Source organism: Sycon ciliatum, chromosome 3, assembly GCF_964019385.1.
Source record: "Sycon ciliatum chromosome 3, ocSycCili1.1, whole genome shotgun sequence".
In the NCBI taxonomy this organism is placed as follows: domain Eukaryota; kingdom Metazoa; phylum Porifera; class Calcarea; order Leucosolenida; family Sycettidae; genus Sycon; species Sycon ciliatum.
Window position 1 is genome coordinate 17,610,364 of NC_088645.1, and position 21,560 is coordinate 17,631,923.

A 21,560-nucleotide genomic window follows, 5' to 3' on the forward strand; every position below is an offset into this window, starting at 1 on the left:
CTGCAGGGCGTACACTACAGCCAAAGTTTCTCGCTCGGCGGCCGTGTAATTCCGTTCGGCAGAAGACAGCTTTCGGCTCCCGTAAGCCACAGGATGCCAGGACTGGTCCTCTGCTTGCTGCGTTAAGACTCCTGCCACAGCAAAGTCATTTGCGTCAGTCTCGACGCGGAAATCCTGACTGACGTTTGCTAGTCGCAACACTGGTGCATCCAGCAGAGCAGACTTCAATCGCTCAAATGCCTCCTGTCGAGTCTGATTCCACTCGAAGCGCACATGTTTCCCTGTCAGTTCCTCCAGGGGTTTGGAGATGGCCGAGAAATGGTTAATGAACCTTCGCAAGTAATTAGCGAATCCCAGAAACTGTCTTACGTGCGTGACCGTCGTCGGGACAGGCCAGTTATGCACGGCCTTGATCTTCTCTGGATCTGGAGAAATGCATTGGCCGTCTATCCGGTGCCCAAGAAACAGAACGTCTGTCCGGCCGAATTCACATTTAGACGGTTTGCAATATAGCTCATTCCTCCTGAGGGCGTTTAAGATGGTTCTGACATGATCGAGGTGCTCCTCCCATGATTTGCTGAATATGAGGATATCGTCTAGAAACACCACAACGAATTTACGCAGGTATGGCTGGAGGACACTGTTCATCAAGGTTTGGAATGTTGCCGGGGCATTTGTTAGGCCGAAACCCATCACTGTGAACTGAAAGTGACCGAATGGGGTATTTATTGCTGTCTTCGGAATATCTGTTTCTTCTATTCGAATCTGATTGTAACGGGACCTCAGATCTAGCTTGGTGAAATACGCACTGCCTTGGACGGTATCAAAGAGGTTGTCAATATTCGGTAAACCGGGCCGTACACTTCTCCCAGCTTGCTCTTCAGGTCTGGCCAGTCGGAAAACAGCGTGTTTGCCTCCTGAGAGGCGATAAACCAAAGACGAGCGTTGCCCTCCAGAAAATTCGCCGCGTAGCTCAAGCGCTTCTCCGCGTTGTCCAGCTGCAGGGACTTCATGGCGAGTTCGATGGCGAAGGCCCACTCCTTGAACTCTCTTGTATCTCCACGAAACACAGGCGGAGACTTAACATGGCGCATGCGTGGCCTCTCTCCGCTGGGAGCTTGAGCACGTCTTGGCGTTTGATCTGATCCATCGCACTGACCGAGTGCGATAAGGTGATTCAGACGCTTCTGAATCTCGAATATACCGTAGGCGACTAATGCGGCCACTGCGCATAGCCCGAACATGACGAAAAGAAAAACCATCCTCTTGCTACCAGTGTAACAGTCCAACTAACTTCAGTAGTCATTCTTGGAATCAGCAATGATCCTTGCCATAATGCATTCTTTTATACATGAACAAGCACTGATGGACATAACACCTAACAGCAGCAGCGTGATAATAGCAGGTGATAAGTGTATCCTATTCCTAGTGTTAGTAGTAACAGTGAATCTGTTACATCATCTGCCTGCCGCCAGAAAAGAAATAGAGCACATGCCGTGCTGCGTATAAACGAGTGGGAGAACTAAAGCTCTTTGTGCCTTGCCCAGGGTGCATGCCTGGTGACCAGGTGCCGTTGCCCGAAGCTGGTACAAAGACTGAAGAAGAGGACTAGCAAGATGCTGGGCTACGCAGCGGTACACAAAAACATAGAGCTTGAGGCTAATACGCTGTTCCAAAGAATAGAGGTGATATAAGCGAAGAACTAGTTCAGTGGGTGTGGTACGATCGAGTCCAAACACTCTCCTCATTGCTGTGACTAATTGTCACAAACCTATTGTACAAAGTTGTGCTTAAACAATGTAAATTTGAACTCGGATGATGAGCCAATATAATGTAGTTATGATGAAGAAAGGAAAAGGACAAAATGTTACGAGTCCTTGTCAGTTTTGTGCCATTTTGTTTGTCATAACTCGTAACATTGTGTCCTTTTCCCTTCTTCATTAAACAATTTAGTTAAGCATTACTGGCATAGTCTAGGGTAGACTGGATAATAGACAAGTAGAATGTTCCCTTTGCATCAGTTGTTAAATTTCTACGGCCATGTCGGAAAGCAGCAACTTTAGCAAAAACTGAGTTACACGATTTCTAGACCTGTGGATGGAAGGTGAGATGGTCGTCTATCAATAAACCAAGGTATTTGGCAGTGCTCGTAGGGGTAATAGCCTTTCCTTAACAGGTTAAGGGCCGTGGCAACTGCGTTGCTGGCAGGCGTGACCGCTGCAGGATTAGAAATTGCGTCTTGTCGGGGTTCATGATGAGCCCCTTCAGATCTAAATGGACCTCCAGGGCAGTTAGATCGTACTGGAGATCCTGTAACATAGCAGGAAGGTCCAGTCCGATGATGAAGAAGGCAATGTCATCAGCATAGAGTTGTGACACGCTGTGCTTGAAAATTTCCGGCACCTTTCGAATATAAATGCAAAAGGGCAGGGGACCGAGGATCGACCCTTGCGGGTACAAGGCACAGTCCCACCATGCTCACCATGCTCGCCATTGACTATGACCTGTTGACTGCGGCATGATAGATAATCTGCAAACCACTGCAATACAGTGCCCCGTAACCCAACATTAGCTAGCTCATGGACTAGCTGCTGATGTTGAACGCGGTCAAATTCCTTACACAGTGGTGCGGTGGTAGTAGACTTTACAATGGCTCGGCCAGATAAGTTGTTTAGTCGGGACCACTATCCACGGGGATCACGCTTCATATTTCTTAGCTTATATTATCAGTACTGTCCTATTTTTAAATGAGCTTGTAGCTAGGTGGGGTGCACGTTTTTCATAAACAATTATGATTGATTATGCTCAAACATGTACTTCGAAGTAGAGAACCACAATACATAATGTGTTGCTACTCTTGTACCTTGACACTGAGGTCCGGCAAAGCCTCTTCTGCACCGGCATTCAAATGATCCTTCAGTGTTTGTACAATTGCTATTCTCAACATCAATGCAGACGTCCTTGTTCGTCTTGCATTCGTCAATGTCTGTAGAAAATAAAGAAAAGCAATGTCATTTAAAATTGCTCTGTGAAATACGCTAGACAGCTGGATAATATGAATCGACATTTGTCACATCTTTTCTAAATCAATCTACATGTACTAAGGACCTGGTCACACGGAGGAAAATGTGGAAAAAATCCGTGGTTTCCATGGATATTAATTTTGTCGCTAAACGGGAAATTTGAGCACTATCATACTAACTGATGGCCTAACTCTTTCTTCTTTTGAAAAAGGTGTCAGCACCAACTCAATCCACACAGTCAAGTAAAGCCAAATTAGGACTGGAACGTTTCGTCCCTTTTCATCATGGGTGTTAGTACTGGGAATATTGGAGAAATGTCAAAATACAGCAACTTATAGAGCTACAGCAAAAGCATACGTCCTCGCTCTATAAGTTGCTATATTTTGACATGTTTTCATTATTCTCTGTACTTAACCAGAAGGAGAAGGGAACGAAAACGTTCGTTTGCTAAACTGGCTTTACTTGACTGCGTGGATTGCGTCGGTGCTGACACTTTTTTCGAAATTGGATACGCCGCAAATATTTTAATTCTTCTTTCTTTCTTGTTCCCCCCCCCCCCCCCCCACTGGTGCTCGTAGTGTGCAAGTATACCGAGACCTTTGGTCGGGGGGGGGGGGTCCACAATGCCCACCTGCACAGCTGCGCTAGTGGATACTAGTAGTCAGCCCTGATACAATAGTTGTTTTTTCTGCCAACACTTACGTTCTGTGTTCTAGTCGTTTCTTCGTTCTCCCTGCGACTTTGTTATCATTCTTGTCATTATTTTTTGTCTCGAGCCGGGTTTGTGTTCTTTGTAAACAATAAATAAAGAGTCCACTCAATGAAAATCAGCTCGAGGATGTGCTTTTCCGCAGAAGACTATTATCATCCGCAGCTTCCACGGCAGTTGTTTGGGTTTCCTTGTTTTGCTATTGCTTTCATGAAGTGGAGCGACACTCTAAAGCCTGCGCTGATGCAGCTCTGGCCAAGGAATGGGGCTGACTGACTGGCAGAAACGATCGGTTACGAAACAATTATCATAGCTCGTGTGGTAGAGATTGTTTTCATCGTACAAGTCCAGTGTGACCCTTTTGAAAAATACAACAAAATTATTCACGGTGTATAATCTGAGGACTGTTCCCTCAGTGTGACCGGCCTGAGGCATTCATTTTGAAATGCGAACTTGGAGGCTTGTAGTACACGTTAAATAGGAGGAAATAGAGTACCATAAAATGCAATCCGGATATCTTGGAACGTCTTTCTTCAATATTGTCCATCTGTTGCTGTCTTACCTGAACAATGTTCATCATACTTTCCTTCCACACATGGACATTGGTAGGATCCGTTTGTATTTCGGCAGATACGGTTCTCACTATTCAGTAATCCGCTGCACACCTGATCCCCATACATACATTCATCAATGTCTAACAAACACGGAAAACACAAGGTTCGGGCGTCAGTTCTGTGCATTTTAGAGAAAATACCTATAATACCTGATTCCAGGTTTATTTCCTTACTTTTGGCATTTCCAATTTGTACTACATAGACACGGGACGCAAGACACTGTTGTCCCCTGGGGTTGACCACTTACTATCATCACAACTTCCAACCAAGAACCACATTATTATTATTATTATCATGATGTTTTGAATGTGATGGTATGGGCGTTGGGGCGAAGAGCGAGTCAGTGTGGACCGACATGGAAAGAAGGAAGAGCACCAAAAGAAGTTTTGTTCCTTTACATTTGAATGATTTTCCGGCATTGAGAACATGAATCCCTTAGCCTTGGTGCCTGACTGAGCACGTGCTGAGCGCGATGTGCACGATACCATCGGTTCAATCTAGATTTTGCAATCGAAACCCCACTGCCTTCTCTGTAGACATCGATAAGTCAGCTGGTCTCTGTAAATAAAATTAGGCAAGCATCAGGGTCTCAGAGATGCATGCGACCAGCTCTGTGCTCAAGTACAGGATGTACTGGCTGCAGAAATCCACCACGGGAACCATCAAATTATTACTAACCTTGGCATGTTCCGGCAGCCTGTGTAAACGAGGAGTAGCATATACAGGAGTAGGAACCATAGTTGTTGAAACATTGGCCAGAATCAACTCCACTGTAAGGATTGCATGGATGTGGAGTTTCTGTACATTCATTTACATCTATAGAAGTACCGATATTATAGGTATATGCAAGCATTAACAGGATAGTGAACACTTCGTCGCAACTCAGAGTTTCAGAGTTTCTTGAGACGATCACCGCTCACACCTATCCGCATTTTTAAGCCCAGCTGCCTTCGTGATCTCGGCACCTATGCCCGCGACAGAAAACAATGGAGTAACATCTGCTCAGCCAGTAAGTCAAGTACTGCTCTTCTTAAATTTGACCTTTATTACAAGACTCTTCTTTTCTTTTTCATTTCGTTCTCCCACTCTCACACACACATGCTCACAGTTAATTCTGCCGTCGTGAGTCCCATTCGGGACTGTTACGAAAATAATAATAATCACCGCTGCTTTTCCCTGTCAGAGTAAATAACACACTTTTTGTTTTGCAGCGTCGGGAGTTGTGTTGGAGTAGAAATGTCTGACTAGACGTCGCGACGTGCCTGCTTTCCTGATCAGGTATGAGGTTGGACGTATTTCAGCATGGTGGAGTGGAAAAATTCGAAAATGTTAATTTCAAGGAAACCCAATGCTGTAGACAGCAACATTTTTTGGCCATGCATGCCTCACCAGTACATCTACGAGCTTTAAGTAAGCTAAGCTACCAGTCGGTGGCTAGTTGAGTACGTAGCCCTTTTATCATCGCTTGTAAATTGGCTTTTTCAAAACGATTATTTGTCAGGGGCGATGGCTCTCGTCCTCTGGGATGCTTGCGTGGCTAAGCGGTACTTCGTCAGGACCTCCTCCAAGGTGAGGTAATGTTGGCTTGATGGAAGTTTGTTCTTAGCTTGTTCGTGTACGCTTTGCCTGTTTGTAGACCAATATCTTATGTGATGTTCCGACCATATCTGAGGGGTATGCCAGTTTCATGCTTGAGAAACGTTGTCAAGGGCTTGACACAGTCGGTCTGCACGTATTCTGAATTACCTGCAATATTTGGGCGAAATCGGAGAGATCAACTTGAGCACATTGTCTGGTTTTCTCAGACATAGTCTCTTAAAATGTCCCAAACAGAAGGATCATTTTTTCCTTTTTTACTATTCTGCTGTTGAAAAGTTACAAAATTCCGCTGTTGCACGCGTATTAGCACCTCATTGACCAAGCTCGTTCCTCATTGTTCATTCCATTTGGCCTAAGCGAAGACTAGCCAAGCTTGCTTGGCGTGACAACGCGAATAGGTTGATGATACTATAAATAATAATAATAAACAGAAGGACGAACAGTTGCGATGTCGTAACTCTGAGTTTAAAGAATGTAATCGATCATTCGATGTCCTAAGAAGAAGATCCGAGTCAGTTCATGTGACTCAGAGTTACGAAATCGCAAATGTTCGTCCTTCTGCTTGTGTATTACGCTCTTTGCCTTCTGTAAATCGCGCCCTCTAAGAACGGTGCATGAACCCCACACAGTTGACATGTCATCATGTTCCGTCCATGAAGTTAACCATTAGCTTCATCATTTCTACTGAAGGGTGGGACGCGAAATTGAAGACTCTGGAATACGATCATCTTCAAACGTACATTGTAGATTACAATAATAATAACACAGATACGCGTACAACATGCCCAGCCGTGCTATACATGCTTCCGCTGCTGTTCTCTAGCTCTGTCCATTATGTATGTTAATATCCGGCAGTTGTGGTGACTCCTTCAGATTATCTGCCGCCATCCATTGCGATCCGCAGCAAACTGTCTTAGGTCGTCCAGATGGATTGGGCTCGGGAGGCCCGGCTTGCCTCTGCTGAAATTATAATAGTGTACCTATGTCTGGACTCATACCGTTCATTTCTCTTTATAATTCAACGCAGGAAAATGGGACAATGATTTGTAAAAAGAACTTACCCTCGCAAACCAGAGATATGAATGGCTCAGTACCGACCAGGTGTGTGTGACATCTATTTCGGTTCCTTATTGCAACACTGATACGGGTACGTCTCACAATGGGTAGTGCTATCCTTAGTTCATCGTACCACTTCACTCCATTTGCACCATGATGCGGCACATGAGAAAGACGTACAAGCCGCCAACGTGACCACACCTCTCCATTGTGTTCTCGACGATGTACAGTGAAGATACACATACCTAATGACGTGAGCGAAATCTTACGAGCTACCAAGTTGCAATTTTCAGGATACTCGAAAACTACTGTGTATGGTGTGCTGGACGACAGCGGCGTTCGCGGTAGGCTTCTAGTAGCATTAACAGTAGCAGTAGCAGTAGCAGTAGTGTAAGAGTCGTAACTCTGAAGAACACTGCCATCGTTTGTAACCAGTTCAGTGTATCGATTGACGGCTCCACATGATGGTTCTTGGGCAGAAGTTGAGTACATCCGGCACATTGAGGGCAGTAAGCAGAATAGTATACTGGTTCTGAATGGATCTGTAATCAATAGGAAGATATTCACACAATATGATCGGTTGCTTTGCTGAGCGAAATACCACTGGTCAGTGGAACATTTATGAACCTTCTACAGTTCGCAGTGCCTTGATTTTGGATTTAGAAACCAGCGCTGGGAACGTTGTCTTTCTGTCTGTTGACTGTACTTGATCACAGAGCTGTTTTCGTGACTTGCAATGTGTTATGAAAGAAATCATTGGACTCTGAGGGAATACCGGTTCAGATAATGAAGAAATTCACTCTCTCAAAATTCCGGTACAGAGTTTGGTGCCATGGTGCTTTCTCCCTTCTTTCCAGCCCTGCTCTACTGCACACGCTGGGATTTTCCTTTGCTGGCTGAATAGCGCTTCACGAGATTTAGCTGAGGTTTTCGCCCCTAACGTACTACTTGTACGAGTATGTTCGCTGAACCAGTAGCACTGCACCACCACTGCCACGATTCAGGTTTTGCGTGCTTCCCCTAGCTGCATCTCATGTTTGGCATTTAGTGGTCTTTGTAAAAACAAAAAACAAAAACAAAAAACTACCCTATTCCCACACGTACACTTCAGAACATACCGAGTGACGTACAAACCAGCACGAAATATTTACCTAAGTCGGCTCGCAAAAACTCCAGTATTAAATATAGCTGTCTGAGGTTTCCTCAAATGCGTGGACCAATTTCAAGTAAAATCTTCCAACAGCCCTCAGCCTCCAGTGTACGTGAAGCAATAATATTCAAGAGAGGTGACCATCTTTTCTGGGAACAATGCCATCTGCGGCCATGCTCTTGTGTAGAATAGGTAGGAATGCACCAATTCTTCTCAGCCTCCAGTCATTTCAAGGATCAAACCCGTCCAACATTATGTTTACTACGTCGTGTACGTATTCAGAACAAGACTCGGTGTGAATATGTCTTCCCAGTCTACTTTACGATTGAACTATACATGTACGGGCGGCAGCACCATTTTTTGGCTCCCGAAAAGCGGCCTTTTTGTCATTTCCTGGGCTTTAGGCCACCGGAAAAGTCCTTTATTTAGTAATAAAATGGCTAATAAGCCCGCTGCTGAAGTGGACATTGCAGTCCTGATCGACGGGGAGCTGAGGGACCTCATCAGGCAGCGTGGACTGGAAATCCCACGAAAAGCCACCAGACCCGATCTTGTTGCCCTGCTCAGAACATCGCTGGATGAGGACAAAGAAGTAAGTGAACCTACTAGCACGAGCCCCCTGGCTGCTAATGAGGGTGTTGTTGCCAGCCTGTGCTCAGCTCTGTCTGAACTCACTAATGTCGTCCGAGAGTTGAAGACTGAGTTACACGCCATGAGAGAAATAGAAGGTAAATTCAACGATTCTGCCAGAGAGGTGTTGTGCCTGAAGACGGAAGTACGGGAACTTAGGAACGACCTGCATGCAAAAGTTGAGAGGTACGATACGGTGATTCAAACTTTGAACAATGACCCCACTGAACCAAGCTTTACCAAAACCGTATCCTTGACCCCACAACATCGACCCACGTATGCAGAAACTTTGCACCAACAACCAGCATTGCAGGCCAAAAATACTGCCCCTGCAGCTGCCCCAGCTGCCCAAAGGCCACAACGCCAGCCTCCCAAGCCGTACAGGCGACAGGAATCGTCTCGCTGGCTGGCACCGAAGCTTCCAAAGAGCACCACCCGATGTACACTAACGGGTAAGCCAAGAGTCAAAGTGTTCTACGTTGGCAACGTGGACCCCGACAGTCCGTGCGCCAAGTTCAAAAAAGTCGTCTAAAAGTTGCACTTTTATTTGCAACCGCGGGAAGTTTGAAGACGAATTTAGTGACATACCGAATTATTCTCAATTTTCGACTATTGGTTACCTCGAGAATACAGGCTTACCCTCCTATATCGATTGCTTTTGCGCCGTTATGGTGTTATAAGGGTGAGCGATGAGCACATTTTTCGAAAGTGCACCTCGATATTCGACATCTCAAGTCGTTGCGGTGCCTTTTTGTTTCTCTTCTCAATTTCCCATTTCGTAGATACGTCGCAGGAGATTGTGGGCCGTCTTATTTTGCAAGGCTCTATCTCTGATAAAACTACGCGAATGGGCGGACAGATGGTGTTGCTATAGGCCAGGAAGAAACCACGAGTGTCCGCACTGTGACCAAGTCCAAATGGGCCGCCAAAGCCAGAGCTCGAAACTGCATCCTGACAGGCAATGCGGACCATGTGTAGCCTGCCAAGATGTTCCCCTTGATGGTAGATATGCCCACCCCGATACCACGCAATGCTGGGAATATGCACATCACCCTACAATACCACGAAATGCATGTATCTGCAAGAAATGCATGAAAAGGCTCATAAATCATTCAGCAGAGCCAATGCCTGTCACTGACAACGTGCAGCCTACAGAAGCGATGCCTGCACAGCATGTTGCAACAGCAGCAGCAGCAGCAGCAGCAGCAGCACCGGCACCAGCACCCGCAACAATACCAGACTGCTCAGTAGATGGTTGTGATTTGCCACGGCATGTCACAGTTTCATTACAAGCAGTAGAGCTGGCCGAGAAGCTTAACGTGAAAGTAAATGCAAACGATCAGCCAGCGGGTCTCTGCAACCGGCATAACATGCAGCTACATGACAGCAACAGGCCCACATGCACCATGTGTGGCGCACAAATAAGGGGTGTTAAGCGTAAATGTCCGAACGTCGGAGCAGTTCAGCGTCAGCTGCACGCTGAGCGTGGTCTTACGGTCACCGCGGACAGTGCTTTTTGCCTAGCCTGTTCTAAAGGCCAACTGGATATGGTGGACAGTCAGACTACTGACTTCAAGCTGGAGAGCCTGGTGCAGAGTATAACAGACGAAATGCACCAATGCACCTCACCCCAGGAGTCCGCATTGCTGGCAACAGCAAGATTCGTCTGTCTTGCATTCCTCGAGAACCGTTCTCTTCTTCTGGCAACGGCTGCTGATTTCTTCACCTCTTCTTCACCATCCATCGACTGCAACAACTGGTGGCTACTGTCCAGCCTTATTTCGAAGCTTGGCGCTCATCTCAGCCATGGGTCATATGGTACCAGTAAGAAACGAGGTACGCTCCTGTATCGAACAGGGTGTGACACAGTTCTGTGCTTATACAATTCCCTCGCCGTTGCACGATCCCAGACCCTGAAACACAGAGCACAAAATGAAACCCAGCACACACAGCACACAAGCCAACCCAGTGGCCCATCATCCTTCGTATCAGAGCTGTCGGCTGCAATGCACTCATAAATCAAAAGTCAAGCACAAGAATTCAAGCACAAAGAGCATAACGACCTAACTTCACTGTCGGAAATGAAGCTGGACGCAGTGGTGGATAGTGTGGACAGTGAGTTGTGGGGAAACATTTGGCTGATGATGTACGGCCAATCGGAGTCAGAAGGAAGTCAAGCATCCAACCACCGTGCAAAGAGGATCCGGTGCTTGTGTTCTGGAGATTTACACAATTGTGGTGTTCTTGTTAGTTACGGCCCTAGGATTCCCTTTTAATGTCTCAATGTCACTTGGTCTATAGTACTAGACTTTTCATGCTTCGTAAGCACGGTGAGTGCAACAGTCCACAGTGTATGGTTTGGCGGAAGGTCAAAGTCACACCTGATCGATTTGCTCTTACATGTGCACATTCACATCTTAGCTGATAGATACGCAAGGCTACGTGCTTTGTCCTTTGCTACATTTATTGGAGTACGAGACGCTCATATTGCGGTTTCTCCTTTTGTACGCTATGTAGTCGGTCCAGTGATTTCGTGATAGCACACGCGATCGCATTTCCACTGTACTTTCATTTGTTTGCAGCAGAACTAAGCGGCACGCGCCGTTTGGTCTCATTCTTGTCGCTACTCGCTTCTTTCGCGTATAAATAGTGGATCGATATTCACTTTGAAGTATTCGGTTTTTCATCCAGTCTTATCGGTTATTATAGTAGTTCCTTTTAGTTTCTTCTAGTTGCTTTTTAGGACTTAGCTTTTCTTTGAAGAGAAGTCGTAATTTGCATAAGCAGTTCGAATAAAGACGTTCAAACCTAGATTCCTCGTGAACATTTGCTGGTAGCAGAGGATGGTTATCGCGTAACACCATCATGTCGAACGAAGAGCAACACGATCTCACCATATCGGGTGAGGGCGAGCAAGAGGAAGTCGGACCTGACGCAAATGCGGCGGAAGGTCACAGCGTGGACCAGATCGGAAGAGCCGAGCTGATCCAGTTGAAGGCCGACAAGGTACAACTGAAGCGCGAGTGCACAAATCGTCGACGTGCACTGACGGTAGCGCTGAGAGATGGCCACGTCGGCAAAGATGAAGCGAACGAGATGTTCGATTCGATCGCCACAGTTGAGTCCCAGCTGAATACACTACTGCTACGACTACAGGAGCTGTATTTCGCTGTCGAGGACGAAACCAGCATGGACAAGACGACAGACGAGATGGAAGAGTTAGCAAAGGACATGCGTGGAATAGGAAAGCAGCTCGACAAATTCGTGGAGAGCTGCGAAGATGCCGAGAGACGACAGAGAGATTTCGAATCCGGCAGTCAGAGCACCTGGCAGAGGGGTGACGGCATAAGCGATAGTAGTGCTGGTGGTGGAGACATGGGTCTCTCTGACTACGGACTGGACATATACGAACAGTACAGCAGTGGACTGAGCGCCGGTGCCACGACCTATGAACCGAGCAACGCGCAGAGAGGTCACGGAGCTGGGGCAGCGGAGACTACAGCCAGTCCCCAAGTGCCAGCGCCAGCGCAATCGAGTAGTACTAGTAGTAGTAGTACCCTGGCCACAGTAATTGGCCAGGCTTCTCAAGCACCCATGACAGCTCAAGCGCCTATCAGTGTCATGCAACAGGCTATCAGCAGCACTACACAGTCCACAGCTAGTGCTGCCAGTGCAGGACCTACAACAAGTACAAGTAGAGTGAGGTTCACCAGAAGTACTGGGGCTGCAGTGTACAATACAAGCCTGCATGCAATGCAGCCAGGGCTGAGCAGTTTCAGCACTACAGGCCAGTACAGTATGGCCAGTCGAAGTACCAGTAGTAGTAGTAGCACTAGAAGCGTACAGACAGGGCCAACTGGCAAACCCTATAACGGCAGCTATCCATCAGCAGCAGTGTGGACATCGCCAGGACCATTGGCAAGTATGGCTGCAAGTTACCACCAGCAGACACCTGGACATCAAGGTGCACAGCCATGGCAACAGCTACGACGCGTTGGCATCCCAACGTTCAATGGTGACAAGGCAAAGTATGAGTCGTGGAAAGCAGCCTTCACCGCGTGCATTGACGGTGCATCGGCGTCACCTGAATACAAGCTATTGCAGCTCAAGCAATACCTGACTGGAGAGCCACTAGAAGCCGTAGATCGCTTTGGGTTCTCGCCATCGGCGTACGACGCTGCGAAGGCCTTGTTAGAGAGGAAGTATGGTGGTAGCCGAAGGAAGATAGCATTACATCTAGAAGAAATAGATAAAATCAACCAAGTAGGTCACCGCAAGGCAAAGGAGCTGGAAAGGTTCACCGACCTTCTCTCCATAGCAGTAATCACGATAAAGGACACAGGTCGACAGGCAGAGCTAGGAGCAGGTACCTTCTACGTCAAGCTGCTCCAGAAGCTTGACGAATGAGACATTGCCGAGTACCACCGCTGGAGGATTCAGCTCGGCAAGACAGAAGCGGTAGAGACGCTCCTGGACTGGACGACTCAGGAAGCGGAGTTATTGACGATCGCCTCTGAAACAGTGAAAGGTGTCGGTCGGGCAAAGGCGGCACCAGAGACGACATTTCGGCGAGCACACAACGGTACGCAGCATGTCAGCAGTCGACCACGAACCTACGTTACGGGCACTAGTGATGCGAAGCCGAAGTGTGCAGCGTGTGGTGGAAACCATCCGTTGTGGAGCTGCTCAAACTTTCGACAAATGAATCCAAAGAAGCGATGGGTAGTGGCCAAACAGGCAGGCGCCTGCTACCGCTGTCTGAGCACAGGCCATCAAGGGAAAGACTGCTCGCTGGAACGACGATGTGCCATCGACGGGTGCACAGATACACACCACCGGATGCTGCATGTAAGTAGCGAAGGAAGGCAGAGATCGTCAGAAGCAACGTCTGAGCCAACGCCCAACGCTAGCCGACAAGAACAGCGCTCGCAGCAATCGTCTCAGCAACGACCGGCAAGTGAAACAGACGGCAAGGCCAACGCTCAGTCTGCTACGGAACGCACTCATGCCACAGCGGTCACTGAGGAGGAGCGGACTCTAGCTACAAGACAGCTCAAGAGCGGCTGGCCCTCAGTTGTTCTGCGTACAGTTCCTGTGACGCTGTGCAGCAACGGACAGAGTGTCAAGGTGAATGCACTACTCGACGACGCCAGCACAAAGTCGTACCTCAGTTCGGCAGTCGTGTCGCAGCTCAAGCTGGAAGGTCCTAGCCAACAGATCACCATTAACACACTGAATGGCAAATCGGAGAGAATCGCTACGAAATCGGTAAGCTGCCAGCTGTTGAGTGTAGACGGGCAAACGGAAGTACACCTGACGGCACTCACGATAGATAAACCCGTCGGCGACATGGAGGTAGTTTCCTGGAATCAAGTTCAGGCCCGGTACTCACATCTCGCAGACATTGAGTTCCCACCTCCTGCTGATGACGGCGTCGACCTACTAATCGGAGTAGATCATCCTAGACTGCATGTGTCAATAGAGGAACGCATGGGCAAGCCAGAGGAGCCGATAGCACGACGTACACCCCTGGGGTGGACGTGTGTCGGAACCACCGTCACCGGAAGATCAGCTACACGCAGCTACGTCACAGAAACCCGCCCGGACATCGAACTGACTGCAATAGTGCAACGCTTCTGGGCAATGGAAGAAGCCGGCTCAACGGCACGTACACAGCTCATGAAGGACGCAGACACAGCAACCGAAGACAGAATACGAGAATCTCTCACATACGACGGCGGGAGATACACAGTTGGCCTGCCATGGAAGAACGAGAAAGCAGAGCTGGATACAGCAGCCAGCTACGCAATGGCCATGAAGCGACTGCAGAATACCGAGGCGCGGCTACGACGAGATAAAGAAGTGGCAAGTCTTTACGCAGAGACAATACAGAAGTATGAAGAGAAAGGCTACGTCAGTCGGGTGCAGTCGTCACAGCAGCCAGGATACTATCTAGCGCACTTCCCGATCATCAAGCTGAATCGGGAAACGACGAAAGTTCGCATCGTGTTCGACGCTGCAGCACGGTGTGGGAAGCTCAGTCTCAACGATACCCTGGAAGCAGGACCTAAGCTACAACACGACTTAGTGGACATCCTGCTTCGGTTCCGTCGCCATCAAGTAGCAGTAGTGTGCGACATCTCAGAAATGTTCATGCAAGTCGGAGTGCAGGAAGAGGATCGTCGCTGTCTTCAGTTCCTATGGCGTCCATCCCCCGACTCGCCTACAAGGACGTACCGATTCAACCGTCTGGTATTCGGCTTGAATGCGTCCCCGTTTATCGCACAGTTCGTGTCTCGCCACCACGCAACCAAGGTAGCAACTGAGTACCCACTAGCAGCAGACGCAATCAACAACTCAACGTACATGGACGACACCATGGATATGCCTCATTTCTCGTTGGCTGACGTAGGAAAGAAACGAGAAATGTAGTTCTTTTTTGTCTTTCTTTTGCATGACGTAACATTTGCTGCTCGCAAATGCGAGATATTAGGAGCATGCGCTCCGGCTGCGGCATTCTTTTTCTTCTTGCTTTGCAAGTGTAGTGTATTTCTCATCCCGTTTGTTTTCAACGTACTTTCAGGATCCTTTTTAGGAACATGCCTCCCCGAAAAAGGACCCGCCGTGCTGCAAGCGCAGAACCCGCACGACTGCAGCTGCAGGCTGACGCGCAGCAGAACGATGCGGCGGCGGCACGCCTGGAGGAGCAGGCAACTCGCATCAGGCTGCTCGAGGCCCAAATCGAGCTCGAAAGGGCCAGGGCCCCGGAATCCCCACGCGGCAGAGGTCGCAGACGGAGACGTTCTCCGTCATCGTCGTCGTCGTCGCCGTCGTCGTCGTCATCTAGGTCATCGTCGAGTGCCAGCAGTGCATCGCGGTCACCCAGCCCCAGGAGCCGGAGATCCAGGTCCAAAAAATCCAAAAAATCAAAAAGTTCCGGCAGGAAGGCTCGCCGTCATCGCCATCACTCGAGTGCTACGTCAACGGGCCCCAGTAAATGGAGGAACGTGGCGTATGAACACCAGCACTCAGTCAACGCCCGGCTCCAGGAGCGCCTGGAGAAAGTGCGGAGGGCACTAAAATCCGACCGGCTGAGGAGCGCAACGAAAAACCTAAAGAAAGGTGAGGACATTCTAGAGGACAGGCAAGAGTGGCTCGCCGTCGCCGATACCCATGGGGTAGAGGTGGCGAACAAATTTGTGGAGGGAGGGGGAATCCTCAGCATTGTGACCTCCGCAGAAAAGAGCAAGAGACTGAATGCGGCCGTGCAGTCCGTGGCCATGCAGCGGCCCTTTCGGGGGGGCATCCCATCCAGGTTCGGCAGGGGCGGGGTGGTCACCCCTAAAGCAGCCGCACGAGGGGCTGAGCAGCCACCACAACAGCAGTCACCTTCTGGGCCCAGCGAGGCACCAAGGACGCAACCGGGGAGAAACCCCATCCAGCCTGGCCCCAAAGTCTGCTTCCGTTGCGGCGAGCCAGGCCACTTCATCAATTTCTGCCAGAAGCCAGCCGCTCAGAAATAGCTCTGAGGGCTGTGCGGACGGACTCCCCCCTGATGTAATAGATGATGAAGTGTATTCGGTGCTGAGTGTTGTTGACGAGGGGTGCGTGGCGGGCTTGTGTGAATCTGACGATCAAGGGGAACTAGAGGGGCAAGGGGTGGTGGTGGGCAGTTTAGCTAGGTGCAAGCCATTTTGGGAAACTATGGGGGCATCCGAATTTGTGCTAAGGATCATTTGTGAAGGGTATCTACTCCCGTTCGTGCAGCTACCAAGGCCGAAAACTGTAAAAAATCACAGTAGCGCTCAGTGCCAATTTGATTTTGTCACAGATTCAATTAGAGACTTGATGGAAAGAGGGTGCATAAAGGAGGTCAAGAGTGAGGAGGCAATGATTTGCAGCCCTTTAGGCGTGGTAAATAATGGAAAAAAGTTAAGACTCATTTTGGATTTGAGGTACGTCAATACTTATCTGGCGAAATTTAAATTCAAAATGGAGGACCTGAAAACAGTCGCAAGAGTCTACGAAAAGGGCGACTACGTGATTACTTTTGACCTGAAAAGCGGGTACCACCACATTGAAATTGCACAGGAGCATCAAAAGTACTTGGGGTTTAAGTGGTTTAATGCGGAGGGAACTATCACAACCTATGTATTTTGCGTGTTACCGTTTGGCCTCTCCACGGCTCCTTATGTTTTCACAAAAGTGACACGTGTTTTACTGCGGCGTTGGAGGGAGTTGGGCATAAGATGTCAGCTCTACATGGATGACGGGTCTGGTGGGCACTCTACTGTCGAAGGGGCAAAGGTGGTGGCAAAACAGATGAAAGCTGACCTCTTGAGAGCTGGGTTTGTGCCCAATGAACAAAAATCCCAGTGGGAGCCATCACAAACGGTCGAAATGCTAGGCATGCGCATTGACCTCAAAGAGGGTCGAATTTTTGCGACAGAGCGCAGAGTGGCGAGGCTTAAAGAGTGCCTAGCACGGCTGAGCGGTCTAGCAGCGCCACCCGCGAGGGAAGTGGCGAGGCTAGCCGGCTTCCTGTTGTCTATGTCGCTTGCGCTCGGGCCAATTTGCCGTCTGCGTACCAGGGCATTCTACAGCATGATATTGTCTAGGAGTTCTTGGTACGCCCCAGTGAAATGGCCGGATGCGGCAAGGTGCGATTTGGAATTTTGGAGCACGGTTTTTGAAGACTGGCACGGCCAACCATTTTGGAAAAACTGCCCAAAGGCAACGGTCCTGACCTGGTCCGATGCGAGCGACTCTGGCTGGGGCGGATTTTTAGTAGACGGCAGTGCAGTCGAGGTAGCCAGAGGAGAGTGGTCCAATGAGATTTTGAATGACCGAAGAAGCTCCACGTGGAGAGAATTGAGAGCAATCGCGTTGGTGCTTGAATCATTAGCACACAAACTAGAAGGAGGTATCTGCATTCACAGAAGCGATAACCAGGCAGCTGTGCACATTATCCAGGTGGGCAGCAGAAGGGAGCATTTGCAAAGGGAGGCCATGCGAATCCTCCAGGTGTGCATGAAACACGGAATCCGCCTGATTGCCGAATGGGTTCCCAGAGAACAAAATGAATTGGCGGACTACTATTCGAAAATAGTTGACACAGATGATTGGCGGCTAAACCCGGCTGTTTTTGAACAAATCGAGCGTTTGTGGGGTCCCCATACGCTAGATTGCTTTGCGAGTCTGAGGACGAAACAGTTAAAGCGTTTCTGTTCAAGGTGGTGGAATCCGGGATGTTATGCGATCGATGCCTTTACGGTTGATTGGTCAATGGAAACGGTGTGGCTTACACCTCCGTTCCACCTAATACCCAGAGTTTTGAGTATGTTAAAAATGTGCTGCGGCCATGGCACACTGGTTGTGCCTAAGTGGGTGTCAGCGGATTGGTGGCCAAAATTACATGGGAGGCAAAGCTGGAAACCATTTGTAAAAGGAGTTTTGGTGCTACCCCATGATGAAAACACATTTCTGGAAGGTACCTGCCCTTACAACTTGCTGGGGGGCAAGCAATATTATTCAGAAATGCTGGCTTTAAGAGTGTGCATGAAGAATAACTGTTGCTGATTTGCGTACTGACACGATTGCTGTGGTTTTGTGGCGCGAGCACATGTGAGTGCACGGTGCACGAGGCATTGTCCTATGTTGGTGTTCAGGGAACACCATTGCCTGCAGGGCAGGAGGCAGATGCTGCTGACAATGTCATAATCCGCAGGGCGGATGGATGCTGCTGCTGGTGATGCCGATGACGATGTTGTAGCCCACAGGGCTGGCAGACGCTGCTGCTGATGCCGTTGTATAATGCTCTTCAAGTGATGCTGATAGCTGCTGCAGATGCTGAAGCCGACGCTAATGCTGATGACTCTGTTGACAGGCGCCTCACGTTATGATCTTGTGTTCATGCCTAGAGCTGAGGGCGGTTCAAGTGGAGCCAACCCAGGAGCTCGTGAACCTATCCAGGAAGATTCCAGAAGTCATGTTGGCGAGTAGGGCACCGGGAACAGTGACCAAGTATTTGTCGACATTTCAGCGCTGGCAAGAGTGGGCTAGCAGTCAAGAGATCCCGAGCGTACCAGCCGAGTCTTGGCACATATGTTTGTATGTCGTGAAGCTGCTCCAGGAGGCACGGACAGCGTCACCAATAACATCCGCTATTTGCGCGTTGGCCTGGTCGCACAAGGTGCGAGGCCTACCGGACCCCACAGACAACGCACAGGTTCGGAACCTAGTCCAGGCCGCCAAACGACTGCTGGCGGCGCCGAAGAACCGGAAGAGGCCGATGACGAAGCAGATGCTAAACCAAGTTGCTACCAGGCTCTTGCGCAATGAATCACTGCAGAACTTGCAGACAGCGACTCTGATGACCGTTGGCTTCGCAGGGCTCTTGCGGTGGAACGACTTGTCAAACATATACGTCGACGAGATCGAAATCAAGGAAGATTACATGGCACTATTTCTCGAAGTGAGAAAAAATGATCAACTGCGCCAAGGTAACTGGGTGCTGCTGTCAAGATGGCATGGAGCAGTATGCCCAGTGGCTCTAACAGAGCGACTGCTGTCTAGAGGTGGCTACGAAGGCCACCAGAAGTTGTTCGGCTGTATTCGGCAAGGAAACGCTAGTCAAGTTGTCCGGGACCAGATGTCTTACAGCCGTGCCCGAGAGCTGATCCAGGACGCGCTGTGCCAAGCGAACTTCAACCCAAGCGCATTTGGGCTGCATAGCCTGCGTTCTGGGGGAGCATCGGTGGCCGCGGCAGCAGGAGTCCCGGATAGACTGATCCAACGTCAGGGCGGCTGGAGAAGCGAAACATCCATGCGGATGTACTTCAAGGAGTCACTCTCAGCAATGCTCTCAGTGTCAAGGGCACTGGCCATCCATTAGCTATGCTTTGCTGCTCTTGCTGTTGCTGCTGTCCCCGCAGAGGCTGTTTGTTGTTGCTGTGTGCGTGTGTACGTGGGTGTGCATGTGACTGAGGTGTGTTAGGGGTGGGAGCACGTATGGTGTGGCTGCACACAGGAGTGAGAAAGAGAGTAAAAAAGAAATGCCTCATTTCTCGTTGGCTGACGTAGGAAAGAAACGAGAAATGTAGTTCTTTTTTGTCTTTCTTTTGCATGACGTAACATTTGCTGCTCGCAAATGCGAGATATTAGGAGCATGCGCTCCGGCTGCGGCATTCTTTTTCTTCTTGCTTTGCAAGTGTAGTGCCCATGCCCGCCCGCCCTAGTGAATGGTTATTTTGTTGAGTCGTTTGGATATTTCCGTAGCACACCGCTGGCGGTGTGCTCAGATTGCAGACTGCACTAATTTCGATGATCTAGATGAGTTGCTTTCTTTTTAAAGCTGTTTACTATTGTCGCCGTGAGTTGACAATACACTTGCTTGCTGTTGCTGCTGTCCCCGCAGAGGCTGTTTGTTGTTGCTGTGTGCGTGTGTACGTGGGTGTGCATGTGACTGAGGTGTGTTAGGGGTGGGAGCACGTATGGTGTGGCTGCACACAGGAGTGAGAAAGAGAGTAAAAAAGAATCGGTGGAAACTGATGAAGAGGCCGTACAGCTCTACACGGAACTGATGACGGTGTGGAGTGGATGCGGGATGAGTGCCCGCAAGTGGATATCCAACTCGGCAACCCTGCTGGAAAAGATACCAGCTGAGCATCGCGCCGCCAGCGTCAATCTGACCAGTGACGGCCTACCCACAACGAAGACATTAGGCATCAGTTGGCAAGCGTCAAGCGATTCGTTCTCGATCAGTGCCACCGCAGCTCCGCAACAGCAGCGCATCACCAAACGGGCCATTCTGAAGGCAGTGGCCAAGGTATTCGACCCACTAGGATTCGTCGCTCCGTTCGTGCTACGCGGCAAAGTGATGATTCAAAGCCTGTGGGCAAGCGGCATTGACTGGGACGAGGAAGTAGACACCAAGACAGAGCAGCTGGCTCAAGAGTGGTTCAGTGAGCTCGGCGATCTCCAGAAGCTCAGGATCCCACGTTGTTTGAAGATCAACAAGGCTGCTCAGCTACACGTGTTTGTTGACGCCTCCAGTTCAGCATTTGCAGCAGTCGCCTATGTCCAGTACGTCGAGGACGGTAGTGGTGTGTTTCGTCGCTTTGTCGCATCGAAGAGCAAAGTAGCACCACTGCATGTGATCAGCATTCCGCGGTTGGAGCTGATGGCCGCTGTGACCGGTGTGCAACTAGCGCAGACCGTCACCGCGGCACTACAGATGTCCATGGCTGAAGTACAGTTCTGGAGCGACAGTCAGAATGTCTTGGCATGGATCAAGAAGCCAAGTCGCCACTTCAAGACGTTTGTAGCCAACCGGGTAGCAGAGATACAGCTAGCAACCTTACCACGACAATGGCACTACGTGGCAACTGCCGACAACCCAGCCGACATTCCGTCACGAGGCGCCACATTAAATCAGTTATTGGAGTCAGAGTTGTGGTGGACAGGGCCACAGTTTCTGAGTCGACGGCCAGTGGAGGAAGCTACGCAGAAGTCAGAGATGACAGAAGTGGATCTCTCGGAATTGCGGAAGTCGGCCGAAGTAACCCTCGTGTCGCGAACCGTTGACAAGCCACCGACAACGGCAGTTGACGCTGAGTCTCGACTGCAGCCAGCCAGATACTCCAACTGGAAGCGCTTCATACGTGTCACTGCCTGGGTATGCCGCTTCTTACACAACAGCCAGAAACCACACGATCGAACCACAGGAGAGCTATCGGTAGCGGAGATACAAGATGCAGAAGAACGTAGCATCAAATCAG

General features: G+C 49.4%; 1 protein-coding gene across 1 annotated transcript in view; it reads right to left on the minus strand.

Moving 5' to 3' along the window:
• LOC135811614 (adhesion G protein-coupled receptor E2-like) overlaps nucleotides 1–21,560 on the minus strand; it is a 59,559-nt gene that overhangs the window by 6,462 nt on the left and 31,537 nt on the right. The window contains exons 3-4 of the mRNA XM_065324849.1: nucleotides 4,295–4,426; nucleotides 2,864–2,986 (exon numbers count right to left, since the gene is read on the minus strand). Coding sequence (XP_065180921.1) covers nucleotides 2,864–2,986; nucleotides 4,295–4,426 — 255 coding nt within the window. The remainder of the gene's footprint in view (nucleotides 1–2,863; nucleotides 2,987–4,294; nucleotides 4,427–21,560) is intronic.